We start from the raw sequence: 22,153 nt of genomic DNA on the forward strand, positions 1-22,153 counted from the left end.
TCCAATGGACAAGAAAGTTTTGACTAATGGGCCAAATATTCCAATGAGCCAGAGTTTTGGCTTTTGAGCCAAATCTTCCAATGGCTTGAATTTTTGGCTATCGGGCCAAATCTTCCAATAGCCCAGAGAGTTATGGCCCACAACCATGGGCTCAATGGGTCAAACCTTTTGTTCCAAGAAATCGATCCTCACACAGATGATCTAGCCCAATAACCAAGAGTCAATTTAGCCAAAGTTTTGGCTTTTAAGCGAAATCTTCCAATGGCTTAAAGTTTTGGCTTTTGAGCCAAATCTTCCAATTGCTTAAAGTTTGGGCCACTGGGCCAAATCTTCCAATGAGCTAGAGCTTCCAGTGATCCAAATATTTTGCTATGAGCCATATCTTTCAATGAACAAGAAACTCTTGGCTTTTGAGCCAAATTGTCCAATGGCCCAGAGAGTCATGACCCAAAAATAGGGCTCAATGGGTCAAACCTTTTGTGCCAAGGAACTCATCCTCACATAGGATATAGCCGAGCAACCAAGAGACAATTGAGCCAAAGTTTTGGCTTTTGAGCCAAATCTTCCAATGGCTTAAAGTTTTGGCTGATGGGCCAAATCTTCCAATGAGCCAACGTTTTGGCTTTTGAGCCAAATCTTCTGATGGCTTGATTTTTTGGCTATTGGGCCAAATCTTCCAATGACCTAGAGAGTTATGGCCCACAACCATGGGTTCAATGGGTCAAACCTTTTGTTCCAAGAAATTGATCCTCATACAGATAATCCAGCCCAATAACCAAGAGTCAATTGAGCCAAAGTTTTGGCTTTTAAGCCAAATCTTCCAATGGCTTAAAGTTTTGGCTTTTGAGCCAAATCTTCCAATGGCTGAAAGTTTTAGCCATTGGGCCAAATCTTCCAATGAGCTAGAGCTTCTAGTGATTTAAATATTTGGCTATGAGCCATATCTTCCAATGAACAACAAGAAACTTTTGGCTTTTGAGCCAAATCGTCCAATGGCCGAGAGAGTCATGGCCCAAAAATATGGGCTCAATAATGGGTCAAACCTTTTGTGCTAAGGAATCCATCCTCACACATGATATAGCCCAGCAACCAAGAGACAATTGAGCCAAAGTTTTGGCTTTTGGAAGGAGGGGGGGTGGGGGTGGGGGGCTCAGGAGGGTGGGGGAGAGGTGGTTGTCCGGGGACGTGGTAAAGGGAGGTGGCATATGCATGCCATATGTCGGGTGAGGTGATCGGTGTCGGTGGGCGACGATCTTGGAAGAGCCTCTAGGCCTCCTTATAGTCCTGTCCCAGAAACAACTGGTATAGCTCTTGCTCGAGGTGAGCTAGGTAGGCTCGCTTCTTCCTCCGTACGAGACCGCGGATGATCTGTCGTGCTTGTTGGTGAGTGGTGGAGCCCAAAGCGACCTCCTGCTGTAGGCGGGCAGGGGTCTCACGGCATGGGGGTGGCTTTGGTGTGAGGGAAAGCGGCTGCAGCAGATGTGTGAAGGGTGGCTGCAAGCTGTGTGGTAAGCTCATCAAGTGGGATGTGTGGGTCGAGGTTGGAGAGGGTACGAAAAATGTGGTCAAAGTAGACGGAAGAGGTATCCTTGGTGAAATGGTATCTCGGGTGGTGGTGGTGTTGTAAGGCCAGTGGCTGGATGGTGTATTGGCATGTGAGGGAGAAAGCCAAGTATGCATGATCAGCTGCAACATCAATTGGGCGGGGCGAAATGGTAAAATCCGAGATGAAGGGTATCAAGGAGAGAGCCCACTAAATAGTCCACTGTACTAGCTCCATGTCCGAAGGGGTAGCAAGTGAAAGGGCTGGAAACAGGCCACCAAGCGAAAGCCATTATAAATGGCTAATCCATGAGCTCCTCCAAGGGCTAGGAGGTAGTCCCCATAGTCTGTACGGGCTTTCTTGTCCTGTGATGTCCGCTTGAGATCTGTGCCCATAGTGTCAATCTCTTGGTACATGGGATCCTCTGTCTCAAAGAAAGGTACCTGTGCACCGGCGTTGCGGGCATTGAAGTCTCCAGCAAGTAGGATACCCCCTAGATTGGAGAACTTCAAAATGTTCTCAAAGTGGCAGGTATGGAGACTCCCCACGGTGGCATATTTGGATGTTGTTGGTGCAAAGTAGCACGCTGCAAGGTAGATATCTCTGGCCCTCTCTGTCCTGATCCTCACCCACATGAACTGTGCATCCTCATCCCGTCTGACCACCTGTATCACATGCTGTAGTCCCTCTCTGTATAATATGGCCACTCCTCTTGAACCTCTAGTGCCGCCTATTGTGCATGGCTGTGGGCGGTGGACGGACTCCCATCTATATCCCTGCACCTTAGGTAAAGGGTTTCCCTGGCACTAGTGTCTCTTCATAAAGGACTATGTCATGCCCTCTAAATGTTGCTTCGAGACCCGCATCTATTTGTAGAGCACCATTGCAGTTCCATACCGCAATCTCTAGTGTGGTCCCATAGGTCGCGCACTGTCACGGAGAGCGCCGCTCGGTGATAATCACCTTCCCTTCTCTGTATGCTGCCCACTTTCTTGCCCTACGCGCTTCCGGTATGTGAGGCATGCACTCCCTCCTGTGTGCCACCTGAGCTGGTGTAAGGTCATCCTTAAGGTACCTCAAGTCTTTTCCCCTTTTAATATATGTCTTTTGGCGAGGAATGCCTGCCTCGCCTCTACCTCCTCAAACTTGAGGATGAGTGCCCGCTCCTTTGTGGTGTCTTTCCCCACCCTCCATGCCTCACGAAAGGGAGTGTCGGGAATCTCCATCTTCCTACATGGAGCTATGTCGTCTTCCTTTTGCGAGACCCCTTCCTTCCACGCCACCACTCTCACATTGAGTGCTCGGATCTTCCTTCTCTTCTCTTCTTCAAGCGTGTCGTTGATGATATTGGGGATTGATGGTGGGTTTCGTTGCCTCTTGGCAACCTCCATCCAATTAATTGCCTGCTTCTTTGACTCGTTGCTAAGTCTTCTTGATCATTTCAGCCCATGTATCTGCTTTATTGGCCTTCTTCTCCTCTTGCTTGGAGGGTCTGCACTTGCTCCTTAAGTGAGCTGAATTTCGCCTTCTTCACATTGGGTGTGTGCCCTCAAGTGGTTGTTTCCTCTTTAAGTATGGCTACTTGAGCCTCTAAATCCGAGATTAGGGAGGCTTGCTGGCTGGTTTTATCTTCCAGCATCTGAACCATTTTCTCTCGCACCTTGTTGAGTTGGCCCACCATGTGGGCCTGCATCTCTTCCTTCCACCTGTCCATCTCCTCTTGCATAGAGGTGTGCAGACCCTGTAAGAGTTCATCCTGACCATTCTCCAAGCGCAGAGAATGGTGGGTGGCGTAGGTGCTAGGCGGAGGCCACAAAACACAGAATTGTCCATCTCCTCTTGCATAGAGGTGTGCAGCCCCTGTAAGAGTTCATCCTGACCTTCTCCAAGCGCAGAGAATGGCGGGCGGCGCAGGTGCTAGGCGGAGGCCACAAAACAGAGAATTGGCAGGCGGCACAGGTGCTGGGCGGAGGCCACAAAACAGAGAAATGGTGGGCAGTGCAGGTGCTGGGCGGAGGCCACAAAACAGAGAAACAGAAGCACGGAAGGAAGGGGAAAAAGTGAGGCGATGGCACACAATACAGAGAACGGTGGTGGGCGGGGGCCACAAAACAGAGAAATGGAAGCACGGAAGGAAGGAGAAAAAGCGAGGCGATGGCACAAAACCAGGTGGGCTACGCAGGGAGCGAGGAGGGTTGAGGCGGAGAGAGAGAGAGAGAGAGAGAGAGAGAGAGAGAGAGAGAGAGAGAGAGAGAGAAAGAAAGAGATACTAAGCGTCTACTAAAGACCTGTTGGGTGTTGGACTCACACACTCACACACACAAACCTGCACATTAGGGTTAGGTGCGGGGAGCGAGGAGGGTTGAGGCGGAGAGAGAGAGAGAGAGAGAGAGAGAGAGAGAGAGAGAGAGAGAGAGAGAGAGAAAGAAAGAAAGAGATACTAAGCGTCTACTAAAGACCTGTTGGGTGTTGGACTCACACACTCACACACACAAACCTGCACATTAGGGTTAGGTGCAGGGTAGAGAAGCTCACACAGAGAAATGAGAGAGAGAGAGAGAGCCAAAAGTGTGGTATCCACAAAATGCAAGTCAACCCTTGCATGTGTGCCACATCCATATAATATAGAACTACAAAATATTATATGTGTCCTTTCACACTTGATGTCCAAGGGGAAAAACCACATGGGAAAAAGTGCCCTTGGTTAAGCCCTGTTCACACATAGCACTACCATAAGTGAGCATATGCCTACAAATCCCCCCTGTAGTGGAAGTGTGAACTTGTACAAGGAAGCAGATCACTCTCTGTATGAGAGTAAGCCCAAAGCTTTGCGGAAAGCTTCAAACTTTTCTCGAGGTAAAGCCTTTGTGAATAGATCTGCAACATTATCCTGTGTAGGGCAATAAGATAAACTGATCTCCCCTGCATGTAGCCTCTCTCTGACATAGTGATAATGAATCTCTGTGTGCTTGGTACGTGCATGAAATACTGGATTTCGTGCCACGGCCATAGCACTCTGGCTATCAGTGAGAATGGTGGTGGGTGTCTGCTGACACTCACGAAGATCAGCCAATAGTCTCCTCAACCATACACAATCTACTGTAGCTGTAAAGACTGCCCTGTACTCAGCCTCACAAGTAGATGTAGCAACAGTGGGCTGCTTTTTACTCAACCAAGATATGCATGAGTTGCCAAGAAAAAAACAATTCCCACTGGGGTGGATTGCCTGGTATCATAATCACCAGCCCAATCTGAATCATTGTATGCATAAAGCTGCAAGCTGCAAGCTGCAAGCTGTCCCCCCTGGGATAGAACAAACCAAGATCCAGGGTGTCCTTAAGATATCGAAAAATGCGTTTGACTGCTTGCCAATGCTTTGTGCCTGGGCTGTGCATGAATTTGCTCAACAAAGACACCCCAAAAGATATGTCTGGCCTCGTGTTACACAAGTAAATGAGGCATCCCACCGCCTGGCTGTAAATGCCGGCCTCAAAAGGCTCTCCAATATCATGCATAGTAAGCCGTACACCTAGTTCTACCGGAGTAGAAATGGGCTTACATTCATCCATGTGAAACCTTTTTAGCAAACTTTTTATGTACTTAGTTTGCTGCATAACAATGCCATCATCTGTCTGCATAAACTGTATGCCGAGATAGTAGTGTAAAGGCCCCAAATCTGACATATCAAATTCAGCTTTCAAATCAGCTTTGAAATCTGAAATTTGTGCTTTGCTTGTACCTGTAATGAGCATGTCATCCACATACAAGATGACTATGAGAATATCGGCATCGGTTTTCTTCACATACAATGTGCTTTCAGCTGGACTATTCTCATAACCTTGGTTGGTTAGATGAGCATGTATCTTATCATACCAAGCTCTTGGAGCTTGTTTTAACCCATACAATGCTTTGTGCAACATGCATACTTTATGTTCCTCACCAGGAACTACAAAACCAATGGGCTGATTTACATATACTTCCTTCCTCTTGTAAATCCCCATTTAAGAATGCAGTTTTGATGTCCAATTGATGCACTTTCCATCCTTTATGGGCAGCCAATGCAATCACTGATCTTATTGTGGTCATTCTCGAAGTAGGAGCAAAAGTCTCTTCATAATCTATTCCCTTTTTCTGGGAGTAGCCTTTAGCCACAAGTCTTGCTTTGTACCTGTCAATAGTACCATCAGACTTTCTTTTGACTTTGTACACCCACTTTGTTCCAATTACATGCTTGCCTTTAGGCAATTCCACAAGATCCCATGTATTGTTCTTCATGATAGAAGAAATTTCAGCTTGCATAGCTTGCAACCAATGCTCATTCTCATGTGCTTCTTCATAAGAAGAAGGCTCTTCTGAATCAAAGAGACCACCCATTGCGAATGCAGACTCCCCACGATGTACATTCAAAGCATGGCTGGAACTAGCCCTTGTTCTACCTGTGAGTGGAGCTGCAAGTTTGCTTTCTTGCAAAGTTTTCAGCAACCATCTTGGCATTGACTTGGCTGTGTCTATGGCTGTTTGCTCTTCCCTGACAAGATCTTCCACTTCTTCCACAGAAGGGGGCTGAATGGCTGGCTGTTCCACATGTTCTACATGTGGATTTTCTTGTGTAGGGGCTGGCTGATCTGAATCCCCCCTAATTGCAATGGGTAAAAGTCCATCAAACATGTCCTGTAAGCCTGTATCATTGCTTTTATACAAGCTGACCATGGGCTGTTCTGAATTTTCAGCAAATACCACATCTCTACTCACAAAAATCCTTCGTGTAGTTGGATTATAAAGACGGTATCCTTTGCTTTCATTGTTGTAGCCCACAAAAATGCATTTAATTGCTTTGTCATCTAGCTTTGTTCGGAGTTGTTCTGGCACATGTGCATATGCCAAACACCCAAATGTACGCATATAATCCACTGTTGGCTTTCGGCTATACCAAGCCTCAAATGGTGTTATGGTTTTCAAAGCTTTTGTTGGACACCTGTTCAACACATGAGTTGCACACATTATTACTTTCATCCAAAATTTGTGAGGCAACTTTTGTGCTTTCACCATGCATCTTGCCATCTCCATGAGAGATCTATTTTTCCTTTCAGCTACACCATTCTGCTGCGGTGTATAAGGCACAGTACATTGGTGTTTGGTGCCCTTTTGAAGCATATAGTCTTTGAATGCATTTGACATGTATTCTCCACCTCTATCTGAGCGAAGGGTAAGCCCAAGCAAACCTTGAGTAGTCATCAATGAATGTGACAAAGTAAAGATGCCCCCCTATGGATGGTGTCCGCATTGGACCACATACATCACTATGTATGAGCTGTAATTTACTTTCAGCTCTAACAGCTCCATCTTTGAGGAATGGTTTCCGTTGCATCTTTCCCAAAATACACCCCTCACATACATGTCTTGGCGGAGACTCAAGAGGCGCATATTATCAACCATATGATGCTTCTGCAAAAGCATCAAACTCTGAAAATTTCCATGCCCAAAACGAGCATGCCATAGCTGTGCATCATGCATAGCAGGAGTGTGGGCAGCCATTGTATTTGCATCATAATTGCGCTTGTCATAGCTGTCCAGCTTATACAAGCCTTTGTATCGTGTTCCAGAAGTGACTATTTCATAACCCTTTGATGGGTCTTTTACCAAACACTTCCCATCTTCAAATTCAACCTTTAAACCTTGGTCGTTTATGGCTGAGACGAAGAGCAGATTCAACCTTTAAACCTTGGTCGTTTATGGCTGAGACGGAGAGCAGATTTTTCTTTATTCTTGGAACATACAATACATTTTTCATACATATATTGGCACCATTGGCTGCAATAAGTATGACATTACCAATTCCCTTTACTGGATATGTGGTATGATCTGCACATGATACAGTGCGGCCATTTGAAGCATAAACCAAGTGCTGAAATACATCTTTGCATGAAGTGATGTGGCTCGAAGCACCACTATCAAAATACCATGATGCATTCTGTTTGTCAGATGCAATGCAAGACATATCAGTGTCTGAAGCACCTGGTGTGTCACTAGTGCATGTGACCAAAAAAGTGTACTCTTCCTGGATTACATTAGCTGATTGCTGTGCTTTGTCATCCGAAGAGTCTGCTACTGCATTGCCTGCTTCTTTCTTTTTCTCTTTGCAATCCGCTTCCTACATTCACTGATGTAGTGTCCAGGCTTATGGCAGTAGTGACATTTGCCCTTCTTTTTGGGCTTGTTTGCATCCCCTTTGTCAGACTTTTCACCACTAGAAGAGAGCTGTCCATGACCAGCCTTGCTAGACTGTTGTCCCCCATGCTTAAAGCTCTTGGCTGTAAATGCCTTTTCTCCACCACGGTTGCTCGATAAGTTTGCTCTTGTTTGCTCTTCCTGCAAGAGTAAACCCACGAGCTCTTCAAAAGTGACGGGATCACCACCTCCTCTCATTGAGAGGTTGAGAGAGGTGTGAAAGCCCAAGTAGGAAGGCGGTAAAGAATGAAGAGTGTTGGTGAGGACCATCTGTCTGTCTGGGATAACCTCATCAATGTTGAGCAATTGTTCCTGCAAATCTTTCACTTTGGTGAGATGATCTGCCATGGAGTCACCCTCATCCATAGAAAGAAGATCCAATTGCCTCTTCAAGTAGGCAACTCTTGCCTCGTTGCGTACCTGATACATTGCTTCCAATGTGTCCCATGCAAGCTTCGATGTCTTGCATGAACGAATGTGCGGAATAATAGTCCTTTTGACTGAAAGGGCTATCAATGACATGGCCTGTGCATCTCTAGAGTCCCATCTCTTCTGCTCTTGTGTGGGAGCAGGATCTACATCAGGAGCTCTTTGAGCACCTCCCCTTTGAGGCGTGGCTGGCTGTGTGGTAAGTGGGCGTGTGTCATCACCACACACGATGCCCCAAAGCCCTTTGGCTACCAGCAAATTACGGATCATAAAACTCCAGAGGGAGTAGTTAGATCCATCCAGCTTGTCCTCCTGGGTGAGCACACCAAATACATCTGTAGCATTCTGTGCCATGTCAACAAAATATATCTGCAAGCAAACCAAGCACCAATGTGCACTGCCAGGCAACCAAATGTCCTGTGCAAATGTATGCCTGCAAATCAAAGCAAGTGTAAACCTGCACCAAATTTTCCAATTACACACAATGTGTATACATACGCGACAAATCGCAGCTGTAATGCCCAATTACATGTTCCAATCTGAAAATCCCCAATTTTTATGCACTGCAATCGCTTCAATGTGCATCTAATTGGCCAATTTTCAGAAAAGCCCCAAATTTCTGCAAATGTAAGAGGTTCAATTTGCCAATTTTGACCTCAATTTTGAAAACCCCCAAATTTCTGCAAATGAGAGAGGTTCAATTTGCTGATTTTGACCTCAATTTCGAAAACCCCCAAATTGCAGGCAAAGTAAAATGCCCAATTTTTTCAATTTGTCCTGAAATGGAGAAATCCCCAAATTGCACCTGCAATTTTCCTTTCAATCTGACTTGCACAGCATTCATTGTCTGCAAAATCGGCATATGACCTACACTGCAATGGCTGCAGATTTTGTATTTGGGTTTGATAAAAAATTTGTACAGAGAAATACTTCGAGGCAAGGGCAGCAGGCTTGGAGCAGACAAACAGCAGGCTTGGAGCAGACAAATTGAAAAAGAACTTGGGAGATGGAGGAAGTCGTTGCAGGTGGCCAGTCGTTGCAGGTGGAGACGTTGGAGGGAGTCGTTGCAGGTGGAGAAGGCGGATGGCTGTGGGCAGCCAATCGGGAGCTGGGGCTGAAGCTTACGGAGCTGATGGCACAGGCGTAGGCTAGCTGCAGCAGGCAGTTAACGAGGTAGTCGTTGGAGTCGGGCGGGCGTTGAAGGTCCAGTCGGTCGTTGTGCAGCTGTCGGGTCCCAGCGGCAGGTGTCGGGCGAGCATCAGGAGGGAGCCTGGAGTCGCTTGTAGAGCAGGCGGGACAAAGGCGACGGACGATGCAGGCGCAGGCTCTAGGTGCTTGTGCCAGACTGGACCAGCTAGGACGGAGCAGACGGAGGCGCAGGGAGTCGGGCAGGACCCGTCGGGACGCGAGAAGGAGACTGAGGCGCAGGGAGGCCTGGAACCGTCGGCGCAGGACGGACGGCGGGTTCGGGTGTCCGTCGACGGAATAGAACGGACGGCGACGAAGGCCGAGCAGAACGGGACGTCCGGTGGCTGTGACGGAGCCGGGGCGCATTGGGACGGCGTGGCGGCTAGTCTGCAGGCGTCGACGGAACGGGACGGAGGGGCGACGCCTGTGCTGACCGTCGACGGGCCTGGGCTGGTGGCGCTGACGGGGCTACGATGGCTGTTGATGGCGGTGCCGCCCGCTAGCTAGGCGGCGGTGGTGGGCTCCCCACTAGTGCCGTCCGATTCTGGTGGCTGGACGCAGGAGCACCGACGGAACCGGCGGACGGAAACCACGGACGGACGGAAATTCGCAGTCGACGGAAAAACACAGCGTCGACGGAATTTTACAGTTTTTTTTTTTTTGCAGATTTTGCACAGCCACCACTCCAAGGCCAGCTCCCAGCTCTGATACCAAATGTTGGGTGTTGGACTCACACACTCACACACACAAACCTGCACATTAGGGTTAGGTGCAGGGTAGAGAAGCTCACACACAGAAATGAGAGAGAGAGAGAGAGCCAAAAGTGTGGTATCCACAAAATGCAAGTCAACCCTTGCATGTGTGCCACATCCATATAGTATAGAACTACAAAATATATTATGTGTCCTTTCACACTTGATGTCCAAGGGGAAAAACCACATGGGAAAAAGTGCCCTTGGTTAAGCCCTGTTCACACATAGCACTACCATAAGTGAGCATATGCCTACAAGACCCAATGGGCCTATGAGACCAAAGTGATACAATAATGTCCATGTCATGTCTCTCATCTTGGAATGGAAAATAAAACAGAATGAAAACATAAACATAGCTATCTCATTGGGGTGATACAAAACTGTCCATGGAAACTCATCATGGAATACTAAGAACCTAGAAACATGAGAGAAACATCAGCTCTGAGTAGGTGGTATGCCACTCTCCAAAATATCAAGCATGGGGCTAATGAGTATGGTAGAGAGGTCTCCCTCAGCTATGTCACGTGGAAAGGTAGCTCGATGGCGGTGGAGCATGTCCTGGATCTGGAGCTGATGAGGTGATTGTGGCCGACAGGGAGCCAAGGGCATCGGGCACGCTTGAGTGCGGAGGCTCGGTCTGAGGTAACTCGTCTCGGGCGAGGTAGGTCCGGAGCAGCTCGTGGAGGGTCCACAAGATCCACTATATCGGTGTCCTCCACCTCCTGGGTCTTGAAGAAACTGGTGATGGTTGGCTGGCGAGGGAGGGGGTAGCCTCAAGGTGTCCCTGTGTCTGCGGAGCTCAAGCAGGAAGAGGCCTAGGCAACGCTGGTCCTGGAAGTCAATGATCCTAGAGAGTGGACCAAATCCCTCACGAAATAGATAGTGAAACCTCCCGTGGATCTCATAGTATCCTGGGCAGCGACACATATGCAATGCTCCTCTGTCTCAACCTCTGTGTGGCATAATCGGTAAATCCTCTCCTCTCTGGGTCTCCGTATGAGCTTCCCAGCTCTGAAGATGCGCTTAGCTCTACCTGTCTCCACTTTGAGGCGGTGGGGTGAAACTCGTATCTGGCCAATCGCAATCTGCATTGTGTGGGACATGTGAACACTCAAGTAGCCCGGGTGTTGGATGACTCCATCCTCAATGAGTGTGAGGAAGTGATCTCTGTAGAAGTGCATCTTCATGGGGAGCTCCGGAGGTGTCATCCATGTGCATACTGAGAATATCTAACTGGATAACCCAATTGGTATCCTCGTGAGACAACCGGTGAAAAGGGGAGTCCAAACTGCACTGAAGGGGAGGTTAGGCAGCCCATTCGGTGCCCATATACTAAGAACCAAGTGGAAACTAGTGCATACCATACTCCAGAGTGGCCCTCAAGTGCTAGTTGTTTTGAGGACTCCAAGGCAAGCCTCGGGTACCTGCGGTGCGGGGATCCATGTGATTGATGCGATGGAGGTATGCGACTGTTTGGAAGAGTGCATCCACTACCATCGGGGCTGCAACAAACTCTGCTCGGATAATCTGGTGTGGGACTGATGGTTGTTTGTTGCGGATCATACGGGAGAACATCATGACCGGGGGCCTCTCAAGTCGCTGCCAATCCTCATCGGATAAATCTGGCCCCAGAAGGCTGCTCCATACATCAAGGCTGGTGTGACGAGGGTGTCAAAAAGCTAGCCCTTCATCCTGGGCTCCTTGAAATGTGCCTGGAACATAGTTGCCATAGGTTTTTAAAACAGGAAGTTTTATACGAGTTTTATACTTTTAAAATTGTTTTTTATTTTTGGAGAAGTTTTTTAAATAAGTTCATTAATTTTCCTGAGGTGGCAGCCTTGGTAGAATCTCCCATCTGTGGGAGATGCCCTTTGGAGTGTCAGTCGGTGCCGTCAATGCCGATGCGTGTACCGCTGCTTCTAGATGGTTCCTCTGGGGTTGACCCACTGCGGCGGTGCTACAGTGTTACGGTGTGACACTGTTATGGTGTTACATGTGACACTGTTGCGGTTTGACGCTGTTACAGTGGTCTGTCTAGTGTGGGCATCCTTGGTGGCTCTAGGCTCCTCCTTTGGGTAGTGGATGTGCCATAGTGGTTGAGTACTTTAGGTACGGTGCGGTATGGTACGTGTACGGTACGAGTACGTAAAGTAGGCATCAAGATAAGTACTTTAAGTACGTTCACGTTTTATATATATATATATATATATATGTATGTGTGTGTGTGTGTGTGTGTGTGTGTTTTTTGAAAGACAATGGTAATATTGAAATGAAAACTAATCTATTAACTACTAAGCAATGACCACTGACTAAAATAATTAAAAAATGGGCCAAATAAGTGTTGTGCATTGAACCTCATATTTGGTACGAAGACCTTATTCGGACGAGGTACGGTACGTATGGAGTGGTACGGAAAGTACTGAAGGTACACATCAGATGAGTATGGGTACGGAATGCAACTATGGGATGTTCATGAGATGCAGTGGGTCTTCAAGTTGCTTTGAGGTAAGTCTGTGGGCGTGTCTAGATGCAACTACCTGTATGGAGGTCATGATGAGAACTCTGTGGTGCGTGGGTCTCTTAACGCGTGCTCCAGTTTGGTGTCCTTATGTTGCCTAACATTCTATCAAAAAGGTGGATGAGTGTTTGGCCGTGGTCCTCTCGTCTCCTTGTGGAGGTCTTGATGAGAACTCTGTGGGGCGTGGGTCTCTTAAGGTGTGCTTTGGTTTGGTGCCCTTATGCTGCCCAACATCCTATAAAACCTGTGATGTGTGTTTGGCCATGGTCCTCTCACCTCCTATGTCCCGTCCTGCGTCTGTCTCTGATGAAAAGTGCCACACATCCTTGGTCTTCAACACTCCAAATCAAGGTAGGATCAAAACGTACGTACGGATCCAATCCGTACCGTACATCTGTACCATACGGGGATCCGTACGTTTTTTTTCTCCCCCCCCCCCCCTTTGCGGTGTGCCTGCGTCTTGCGTCTGGACTCTGGAGGCCGTACGACTTCAACCTTCCGGGGTAAGGGCCAGCCGCCATGCTCTCTCTCCTCTACAGTCGCACTCTCTCTCTCTTCGCTACTGTCGCCGCCGCCTTCTCCCTGGGCCGCCCCCTGCTCACTGCCGCCTTAGTTCGTCTCTGCCCTCACCGCCCCTGTTCGCTTCGCGCCTCTGTGCGTAGCCGCCCTCTCTGTTCGCCCACTGGCGCCCAGTACGGCTGGCAATATAACTCACCCACCCTTGCTCAGGCCCCCAAGGCAGCAACATAACTCTCTCTCTCTCTCTCTCTCTCTCTCTCTCTCTCAGAGCCTTAGCCCACCATCTGTGGACGACTCACTTGTGACAATGTGACTTGTCTTAAGTAATAAGTATTAAGTATTAAGTATGATTAACTTATTAAGTATGATTGACAACTTGTGATTGTAATTTCTCACTTTTGAATTAGTAGGTTTGTGACCTTGTTGTGTCTCTATTTCGAAAGTTTTATATGTCAATGTGGACATAGACTGAAATTTTATGTAGGGGGCTGAAATTTCTGAGATTTTATGTATTTTTACCAATGGTACGTATTTTTATGTACCTTAAATTTTTTTCCGTACCAAACAACGTACAGTACGTACGGATCCGTACAGTACATAACGTTTGGTACCACCTTGCTCCAAATAAACAGTGGGGCAGCATCAAAGGATGGTATGCACCTCAGTTTCAATCTCGTACATGCTTGTAGCTTGATGCTCTCGCATGGATGCCACGTCTCTCCGGTCCTCAATCCAGAGTCCTTGCCCCATGGAATCTTGATGAGTACATGTGACTTGAGTCCGTAAATATTCTGGCATCTTGGATAAATCCATCTGCTATCATTGTGAGAAAGTGGCCTTGATACAAGCTCATGGAAGATTCAGGAAGGGAGAGTCTCCGGATGTATCCATGTCCACAGCGTTCTCACACCAATCATGTGGTATGTCGGCCAAATCTTGTGTTGTACCTATTGGGGGTCCTGGTTCCAGCTTGGGGATGTTTTTTGAGTATTTGGACTTCTCTGAAGAATTAGCTTAACATAAAAAATACAATTCGCGGCTGCGTATGTTCCGTGATCCACATGTATCTGGCATCTGCATTTCTCCATGCTACAGAGAGCATTCTTTTTAAAAAGTTATGGACACCCCTCCTTGACGTACATGCCTCTTCTCTATAGCCCAAGTGCCTTGTACACTTGTATATGATGTAATCCTCGTTCTAGGCTTCATTAAGTCTGTGTCTCATGGACCGTGTTTCCCAATTTCATGTTGTGCTGTCTTCTTGGCAATGATAACTCTCTCATGGCTGTGTACAGTGAACTTTGGCTGCTTGCACTAGTTTGAGACTTCTTCCTGATGGTCATCTGCATCGATGTGAGGTCCTTGTACATGAAAACAATGCTCCCTTTATATTGAGCAGCGCCAGGTGGTCTGCTGCATCTTTGAACTTAACAATGAGTGCCTTTAGTGGCATCCTTACCAACAAGCCATACCGTGTCAATGAGGGGTTTTGTATGCCTGTAGTTTCAGTTATCACTTTTGTGATAGTTTCTAGTGTGGATGTGTCACCTTGTCATTTGTGCCCAAGAATCTAAGGTTTAGTATAATATCTTGGTCTGATCGAAGGTCTCTTGGACTTTTCCAAGTAGATGCCTCCTTGGCTTGTGCATCTTTTTTTCCGGGTCCTTGGCTTGTTCATCTATTTTTTCCAAGTAGGTGCCTTCTTGGCTTTTGCATCTATTTTTCCGGTCCTTATTTCTTTTCCATTGAATCCTTGATGATTTTTAAAGCTTGTTCGTGTTCTGTATGTATCCTTTTCTTTTTCTCTAGGAATTCAATCGGGGGCGGTTTTTAGCTCCTTCATATACATTTGCATTCATTTCTTGCTTCCCTTCATTTCGGTGGATTATTTTTCATACATTTTATGAGAGAGAGAGAGAGAGAGAGAGAGAGAGAGAGAGATTTCTTTTGTTTCTTTGGCAGCCATGTTGGCATCAAGGAACTCACCTTTGGAGGCAGACGGTTAGGTGATTGGGATGAAGGCATGACATCTGAGGAAGACGGTTACATCTCTTACAAAATCTAATGGTTTTGGATCCACCCATTTTTTGTCTCTCTCTAAGTCATTGATGTAGACATGTTTTCTGTTTTTGAAACGTGTACAGAGAAAAGTTTAGCTGAAATTGTGTTGACACCTAGTTGGAGACCATGATTAGTAAACAACTTAGAAAAATGCTTATGTAATTTGCATTTAAAACTTGCATGTGACATGGAGGACAAGTGCATCAATGGTGGCACTTGAAGTGCAACGCTGTTTACAAGCTTTATAATTCTAGCTTATAAAGTTTTGTTCGCTTAAAATCGTACCATTTTCTCTTCTCTGTGACATGGGGGTGTCGGGTTGGATCTACAGTGTGTTTTCAGTGAGGGACAAGTGAAGCTTGTTAATATGATAAAATAACAACATATGTTGGGTGGAACGTCCAAGTGAAATGGCTACATATGCTGGGTGGACATTCAAGTGAAATATATGTGTATATGAAAGCTTTGTCGATTAGTGGATCTTAACTGTTACATGGGGTTTCTATAGTTAATTTTATTATATATTTGTGAAGAAACTTGTGGCAATCCCATGGGGGTATCCCGTTGTCACTTTCCTCTTCAACGCATCATACTTTCTCTCAACTTGCTCTCAGTGTGCCGTGTCTGCTTGTTGCTCCATATCTGGTTGCCTTATTTGTTGCCACTGGCATTCACCTGCTTGAGCTCAATCTTGCTTTTTCTAATATTAGCAATGCTTCTTCCGAAGCTTTTGGTTTTTGTGAAGCTCCGAGTGGTATGGCTTCGTTACACTTTTTTTCACGACGCCTTGAACACCCTTTTCTCTTCCACTACTTCACGCACCTATGTAGGTACGCCATACTGGCGATGTAGAATAATAATTCTGAGTACAAGAAGGAAGCCCATCAGAGCCCCAAAGTGGCAGGCATCACTTTTTCTGGGTAGACATTCTAAAATTCTCTCGAAGTTGTGCACACGTGATATCAACTTTAAAGTCCTCAATAGGTGCTATTATCACACAAGGTAGATGGGGGGGGGGGGGGGGGGGGGGGGGGGGGGGGGGGGTGGTGGGGAAGCTTGGGCGTGGGTGAGAGCTAGATGGGTAGCCCACACTTAAAATTGACGACCTGACCCGTGACGTGAAGGTGTGCCCAACAGGCGCCAAACCGTTCATCAAAACCCATAAGGTGGATGGCCAAGCAGATGGCAGCGGGTATGAATGTATTGGTAATGAGTGTGAAGCTTGGATGCGCCGAGCATGAAGGTTGAGTCAGGTGATCACAAGAGGCGAGAGAGTGAGAAGGCATAGTTGGGGGAGGGCGATAGGGGGATGAGAATAGCCAAGCGAGCGTAACACACCACTAGTAGGTGTGAAAATGGACTTGCAAAAGCCTCTTCACACAAGTGATGAAACCTAGAGCAACATCAAAATAGCAACCTAGAATTGGCAGAAAATGGAGATAAGAAAACATTGTCAACCTAAGAAACCCTAAGCCTAGAGTAAAAAAACTCTAAAAAGCTATGACCAAAGATTTGGGGGAGGGAGAGTGATGGAATCTCCTCCTATCTTGGGGGATCGTCAAAAACTTGCACTACTTGTAGCAAGTTGGACAATCTCCATACAAGAAGTTTACATATATTTCTTCAAATGAAGGGAAGTCCCTTTGATATAGGTTGGGCAAGGCATGGGCATGTAGAGGCATAGGCGGGGGGAGCTGACGGTGTGAACATGGTAAAGAGGGGTAGATACCATGGACGTGGGGGGACGGTTGGAGTGGAGCGGTGGACTGCCATCCAAGGCTGGAGGTGGCGTGAGTGTGCATCGTTCGACGGCTCAGGGGCTGTCGGGGGGGGGGGGGGGGGGGGGGGGCACCGCATGGCGCCCTAGAGCACAACTGCTCCCCCCCCCCGCGTCATCCCATGCCCTCGCACCCCGTAGCTCCCCCCTCCCCTGTGGTGCCGTGCCGTGCCGTCCCCCCACCCGCCCCGTGCCCCCCCGGCCTCGTGTTGTGCCCTCACAACCCCCCCCACTCCACGCCCACCCCTCGCCCCACCCCCCACCCCCCGCCCCAGTGCGGTGGGGTGCGGTCACCCCAGCCCCAGGACAACATGGGCATGAAGCATGGGCCCTGTGTGGAATGAAAGTGGGTGTTGGGGTCGTCTCTTGACTCTCTTCATCTTAAAGGTTGTCCCTTGACTCTCTTCATCTTAAAAGAACATGGTGTGTATGACAAGGTTTTTGGGACCCAAAAATTAAATAGTTTCTTCCCTTTTAGAAGCCTTGAGCTTCTAGCTTCCAGCATTTGGGATCCATCACGCGGGCTTAGTTGTGGGCTTTTACATGCAACTCGTGTATGGAATTTTTTTTGCTCATAGGTCGACTTATGACTAAATGGCTACTTCCACCTCTTTGCTTTGGCATCGAACATTCCTATGGTACTTTTGGGGGTACCATTACTTCTTGTTGACCCCCCCCCCCCCCCCCAGAAACACCCCTTGGAAGGGGTGTGGGAGGTGGTCTCAATCTTTGTCAGCGAGGTTTTAGATCTCCATAATGGTTTGAGGGGGCGATTGTTGATGCATTGAGGTGAGAAGAGTTTTGAGTGTTAGGGGGCGATTGTTGACACACACACAGAGGGAGCAAGTAAGTAGCGATATAGAGAAGTACAGAGGGAGCAAGTAAGTAGCGATATAGAGAAGTACAATACTCAAAGTAGATTGCTTTATAGTGATTGTGGACTGTGTATATAGCTCAGTCTTTTGAAAAATCTTGGTGTTGAATAGCAGTTCTCCACCTGTGTCTTCACTGATAGGCCGAGTGCATTGGCCAGCAAGAAATCCAATCATTCGTACTCGCATAAAGCACATTGAGGTGATGTAAGAGGGTGAGGTTCACTTACAAACTCATCACTCACAAGAGAAGTTTGAAGCTTTTCGGAAAGCTTTGGGCTTATTGCCATTTGGGGATTGATCATGCACATGATCTCTATACATGTTCACATCATCACTACATAGGGGATTTGTAGCCATTTCTATGGTAGTGATGGGATATAGACTAATAATGGGCTAGGACACTTTTTTCCTCCCTATTAGGTTTTTCCCCCCAAGCTGAGTATAGGGTACACTCTTATGAGTGATGAGTTTGTAAGTGACCTTATTATGTCACTTCGCTTATACTTCACTCATTCTCATCTACCCCAGCTTCATAGCTCAAAGTGGCCACCATTGGCTACTTCTTGCTGAGCCATGATATACATGAATCACCAAGATGAAAGTAGAAGCCACTAATGAACGAGGTGATTTTCAACCAATATGGACTCGTTTGTAGAATGTTGTTGAGCATTTTTTAGCTCCACATATGGTTGACTGACATTGTATAATGGTAGGATTGTATCAAAGATGTCTTGTAGGCTACATTTTGTTATTTTTACACAATGCATGGGTTAAACTAGTTTTGAATAAAGATAACATGGCTACTCACCAATGGTTTGGTCTACATCCTATACTCTTTGCTTTTTGAACTACATCCCACAAAAATGCTTTTTACTGGAGAGGTAACCATAACATCGAGTGGTGCAGGATTGAGTCAGGTCTAAAACTGAGTGATAAACAAAAACTACACCCTCTAGCCAATGGGATGGGACCACTTCCATGCTATGACAAAGGTACATTTATCCAGTAGATAGTGGATTTGTGTTTATAAGGCAATTGTTGATCGTATAACATTATAGTAGATATTGGATTTGTGTTCATAAATAAATACATCAATTGAAAATACTTCCCTCTATCTCTCTCCCAACCTCTTGCCTTTCTGTCTTCCTCTCTCTCTCTCTCCTTCTCCGACCCTCTCTTACTTCCCTCTATCTCTCTCCCAACCTCTTGCCTTTCTCTCTTCCTCTCCCTCTCCTTCCCTATGCATCATCTCTCCTCTCCTCCTCTCTATCTCTCCCTTTCCTGCATAATCTCTGCTCTCTCTCCCTTTTCCTCTGTATATGCATAATCTCCCCTCCTCTTCTCTTTGTCTTATCCTCTCCCTATGCATAATCTCTCTCTCTCTCTCTCTCTCTCTCTCTCTCAACCTCGTCCCCTTCTCTCTCTCCCTCTCCCTCTACTTCTCCCTCTTCCACAGAGAGTAGGAGAGAGAGCGAAAGATAGTAATGACATAACTATTTGAGAGGGAGAGGGAGAGGGTGAGAGAGAGAGAGAGAGAACAACATGATAACATTACATCCTCAAGATCGAGGTTACCGCTTCCAATTGGAAATAAAATCAAGTTCTTTTACATACAACTTCCAAATACAACTCTTCTACCATAAGTGTTATTCGCTATCATCTTTACTTCTATTTGTATCGTTTATCCTCCGGGGTGAAGGCACAAAGTAAGCGAATGACATTCGTTCTGTCCAAACTTTCTCTAGCAAAAGAGACTCTTAGATGCATCATCAATAAAACCATGGGCTCGCCATATAGCAATAATTAATCCCACCACTTTGTTCTAAACTGGATAAATATAATCATCACTACTAGTAGGAAGTGGTAATGATGTGAGAGCTTTTGATGCTTGTGCACCATCTACGGTCTTTTGCTTGACCCTTCGCATTGGTGGTCTCCCTAGCAATACGTGCAACAACTTCAATGCTAATATTTGATGAGGCCATTGCAAACAATATGAAGGAGGGTTGTGGGTAGTGTGCTCTACTAAGAAGGCTAAGCTAAATGGTAATTAACAAAGTTGTATGAAGATTATCTGTATATTTATAGTAGTGGGAGAGGTGTATTCTTTTTTACCAAACAAAAAAAACATTTCTTTTTTAGTGTCAATAATAAAGGCATCTTTCCTTAAAATCCTATACCCTAATAAAATGAAGGCATCTTTTCTTAATTTTTTGGGGAAGAGCAAGTATGTCATGAAAAATAATAAAACATTAGGATAACATACTGTTTCCTCAAAACAATAAACAACTTAAAATTAGACAAGGCGATTAATATAAATGACAAGGTAAATTATAGTTGAAACATCACTTTATTTGAGAAAGGTTGTTACATCATCCTTGCAAGCGAAGACTAAAGACAACTACGTACTTGTATAAGGGCTACAAGCTACAATCTTAAATACTGATTTACAAAAGATAAAATGCCATAACTACATAAGAGTTCCTACATCTATGTGCTTTTACAGGTTACTCTAGTCTTCAACTCCTCTCGAAGGGACTCCTCCTTCTCTTCAGCAATGTACCTGCAACTCCGCCAAGTGTCAATAGCGCTTCCAATCTTCATATTCCAGACACACAAATCTCCGAAATCGATAGGCTCATCTGTTAGCATCTTGCTCCAAAGACTACAGGCCTTTGTCTTGATTCTCAGATGTTCTTTCACATCTCCACCTGACTTCATGCACAGATCTTTGCAAACCCTATCAAGGGTATCCTTGAGAGTATAGTTGGGGGCATTAGAAGAAGACATAATGAGATCAGCAAAGATTAGTTAATGATGGTGAGGGTTGTTAAGGTAGAGAATGATGGTGAGGGAGAGAAATACAATAAGAGAGAGACAAAGGCAATAAGATTTGGAAGTGAGGATTAGAGTAAGAGCCATGGGTCATATTTATAAATACATCATGCTAAAAGCAAAAAGGTATTTTGCATGGTTATCCCTAAAAGTAAATGCATGGATAAGTGCTTTGTGTAAAAAAAGAAATTGCATGAATAAGTAATATATTCAAGAAAATCTATGTAGACATTAACATTGAGAAGACCTTAAAATAATAAATGAACATATTCTAGCCACATTGCCATACTACTATATCGATTGTCATGCTAAAACATTTCAAAAACTAAAAGTAAATAGACCTTCCTAGAGAGTTGATAGAACCATGATAAAAAGAACATTTTATTATCACAAAATGAAGGAGCTTTTCAAAACTACGGTACAAGATCCTTTTCAGATTATTCTCCTACTGTGCTGAACATTCTTATTAGGCCCTCCTTTTTAGAGTGGGTTGATGTATAAACACATTATGTGCGAATATACAAAATAAAGGGGCTTGCATGCACAATATAGTCTACTAGCCACTACCTTGATTTGAAAATCGTGACATGTGCATGATGGATTTTTTCCCATAGTCACCTGATGGTTTTCATTGTGTAGTAGGGGTTCCTCGGTCTGAATTACAAACACTTCCATCTATCCGGCCTTAAGGACCAAATGCTGAAAGATTGTAGCTGTGTTTGAAATTTTCAAGTCTATTCTCTTGGCTGTCATATCCAATATGTCCCTTCTGTACTTTATTAATTGATGGGCTACATCATTTGATTCTTGGTATAGTTCCTTTTGCAACACAAATCCACCAACCTCCAATGCTCGAATCTCATTTCATAGTAAGGTTTGTACCTTGTCCAACTAGCCATACAATTGGGGCTCTAGAAGGTAACTGACATCAGATGATGGTATTACATGCTCTCCAAGTATGATCCATGTTGTTATTGTTGCAAAACCACATGAATTGATGGATCTACCTCCCTAACCACTCTCTCATACCATAGAAAGATGGAGATGGAACACCTTGCCCGTAGTTCTTGATGCTCTTCTTACACTTGCTATCTTGGCCACCTACCCATCCTTGGGAAGTGACCTTGCTATATGCAGAGTTTTTCGACGTATGGCCCACATTGAGTTGTGTATGTCATTCTCCAAATTTTCCTGCACCTTTGATTCAGTTGTTGCTAATACCTTTGCATTGTGACCACCTTCTGCAAAGCATCAACTAAAGGAATAGTGGGTGGAAAGTTTCATCTCCTACCTTGTTTCTTGCATGGTTGGTTTTCTGTGACATACTTTGGACAATGTGGTGAGTTATCTTTCTCAACATTTATAACTATGGGTTTTTGACATGCCGGCTAACTGTAATGTTATCTCACCAATATAGTTTGGTTGTAT

General features: G+C 45.7%; 1 protein-coding gene across 3 annotated transcripts in view; it reads left to right on the forward strand.

Annotated features, from left to right (window-relative positions):
- LOC147639149 (uncharacterized) overlaps positions 1–15,502 on the forward strand; it is a 39,069-nt gene extending 23,567 nt beyond the window's left edge. For 2 of the 3 annotated variants that reach the window (XM_086787779.1, XM_086787772.1), the window contains exon 8: positions 15,140–15,501. In XM_086787779.1, coding sequence (XP_086643905.1) covers positions 15,140–15,242 — 103 coding nt within the window. In that variant the 3' untranslated portion in view covers positions 15,243–15,501. Of the gene's footprint in view, positions 1–15,139 lie in introns of all 3 variants that reach the window. The other variant, XM_086787763.1, reaches the window with a different exon arrangement.
- Positions 15,503–22,153: the final 6,651 nt, after the last annotated feature.

This window comes from Cibotium barometz, chromosome 4, assembly GCF_041138505.1.
Source record: "Cibotium barometz isolate CiBa-2024 chromosome 4, ASM4113850v1, whole genome shotgun sequence".
NCBI lineage: Eukaryota > Viridiplantae > Streptophyta > Polypodiopsida > Cyatheales > Cibotiaceae > Cibotium > Cibotium barometz.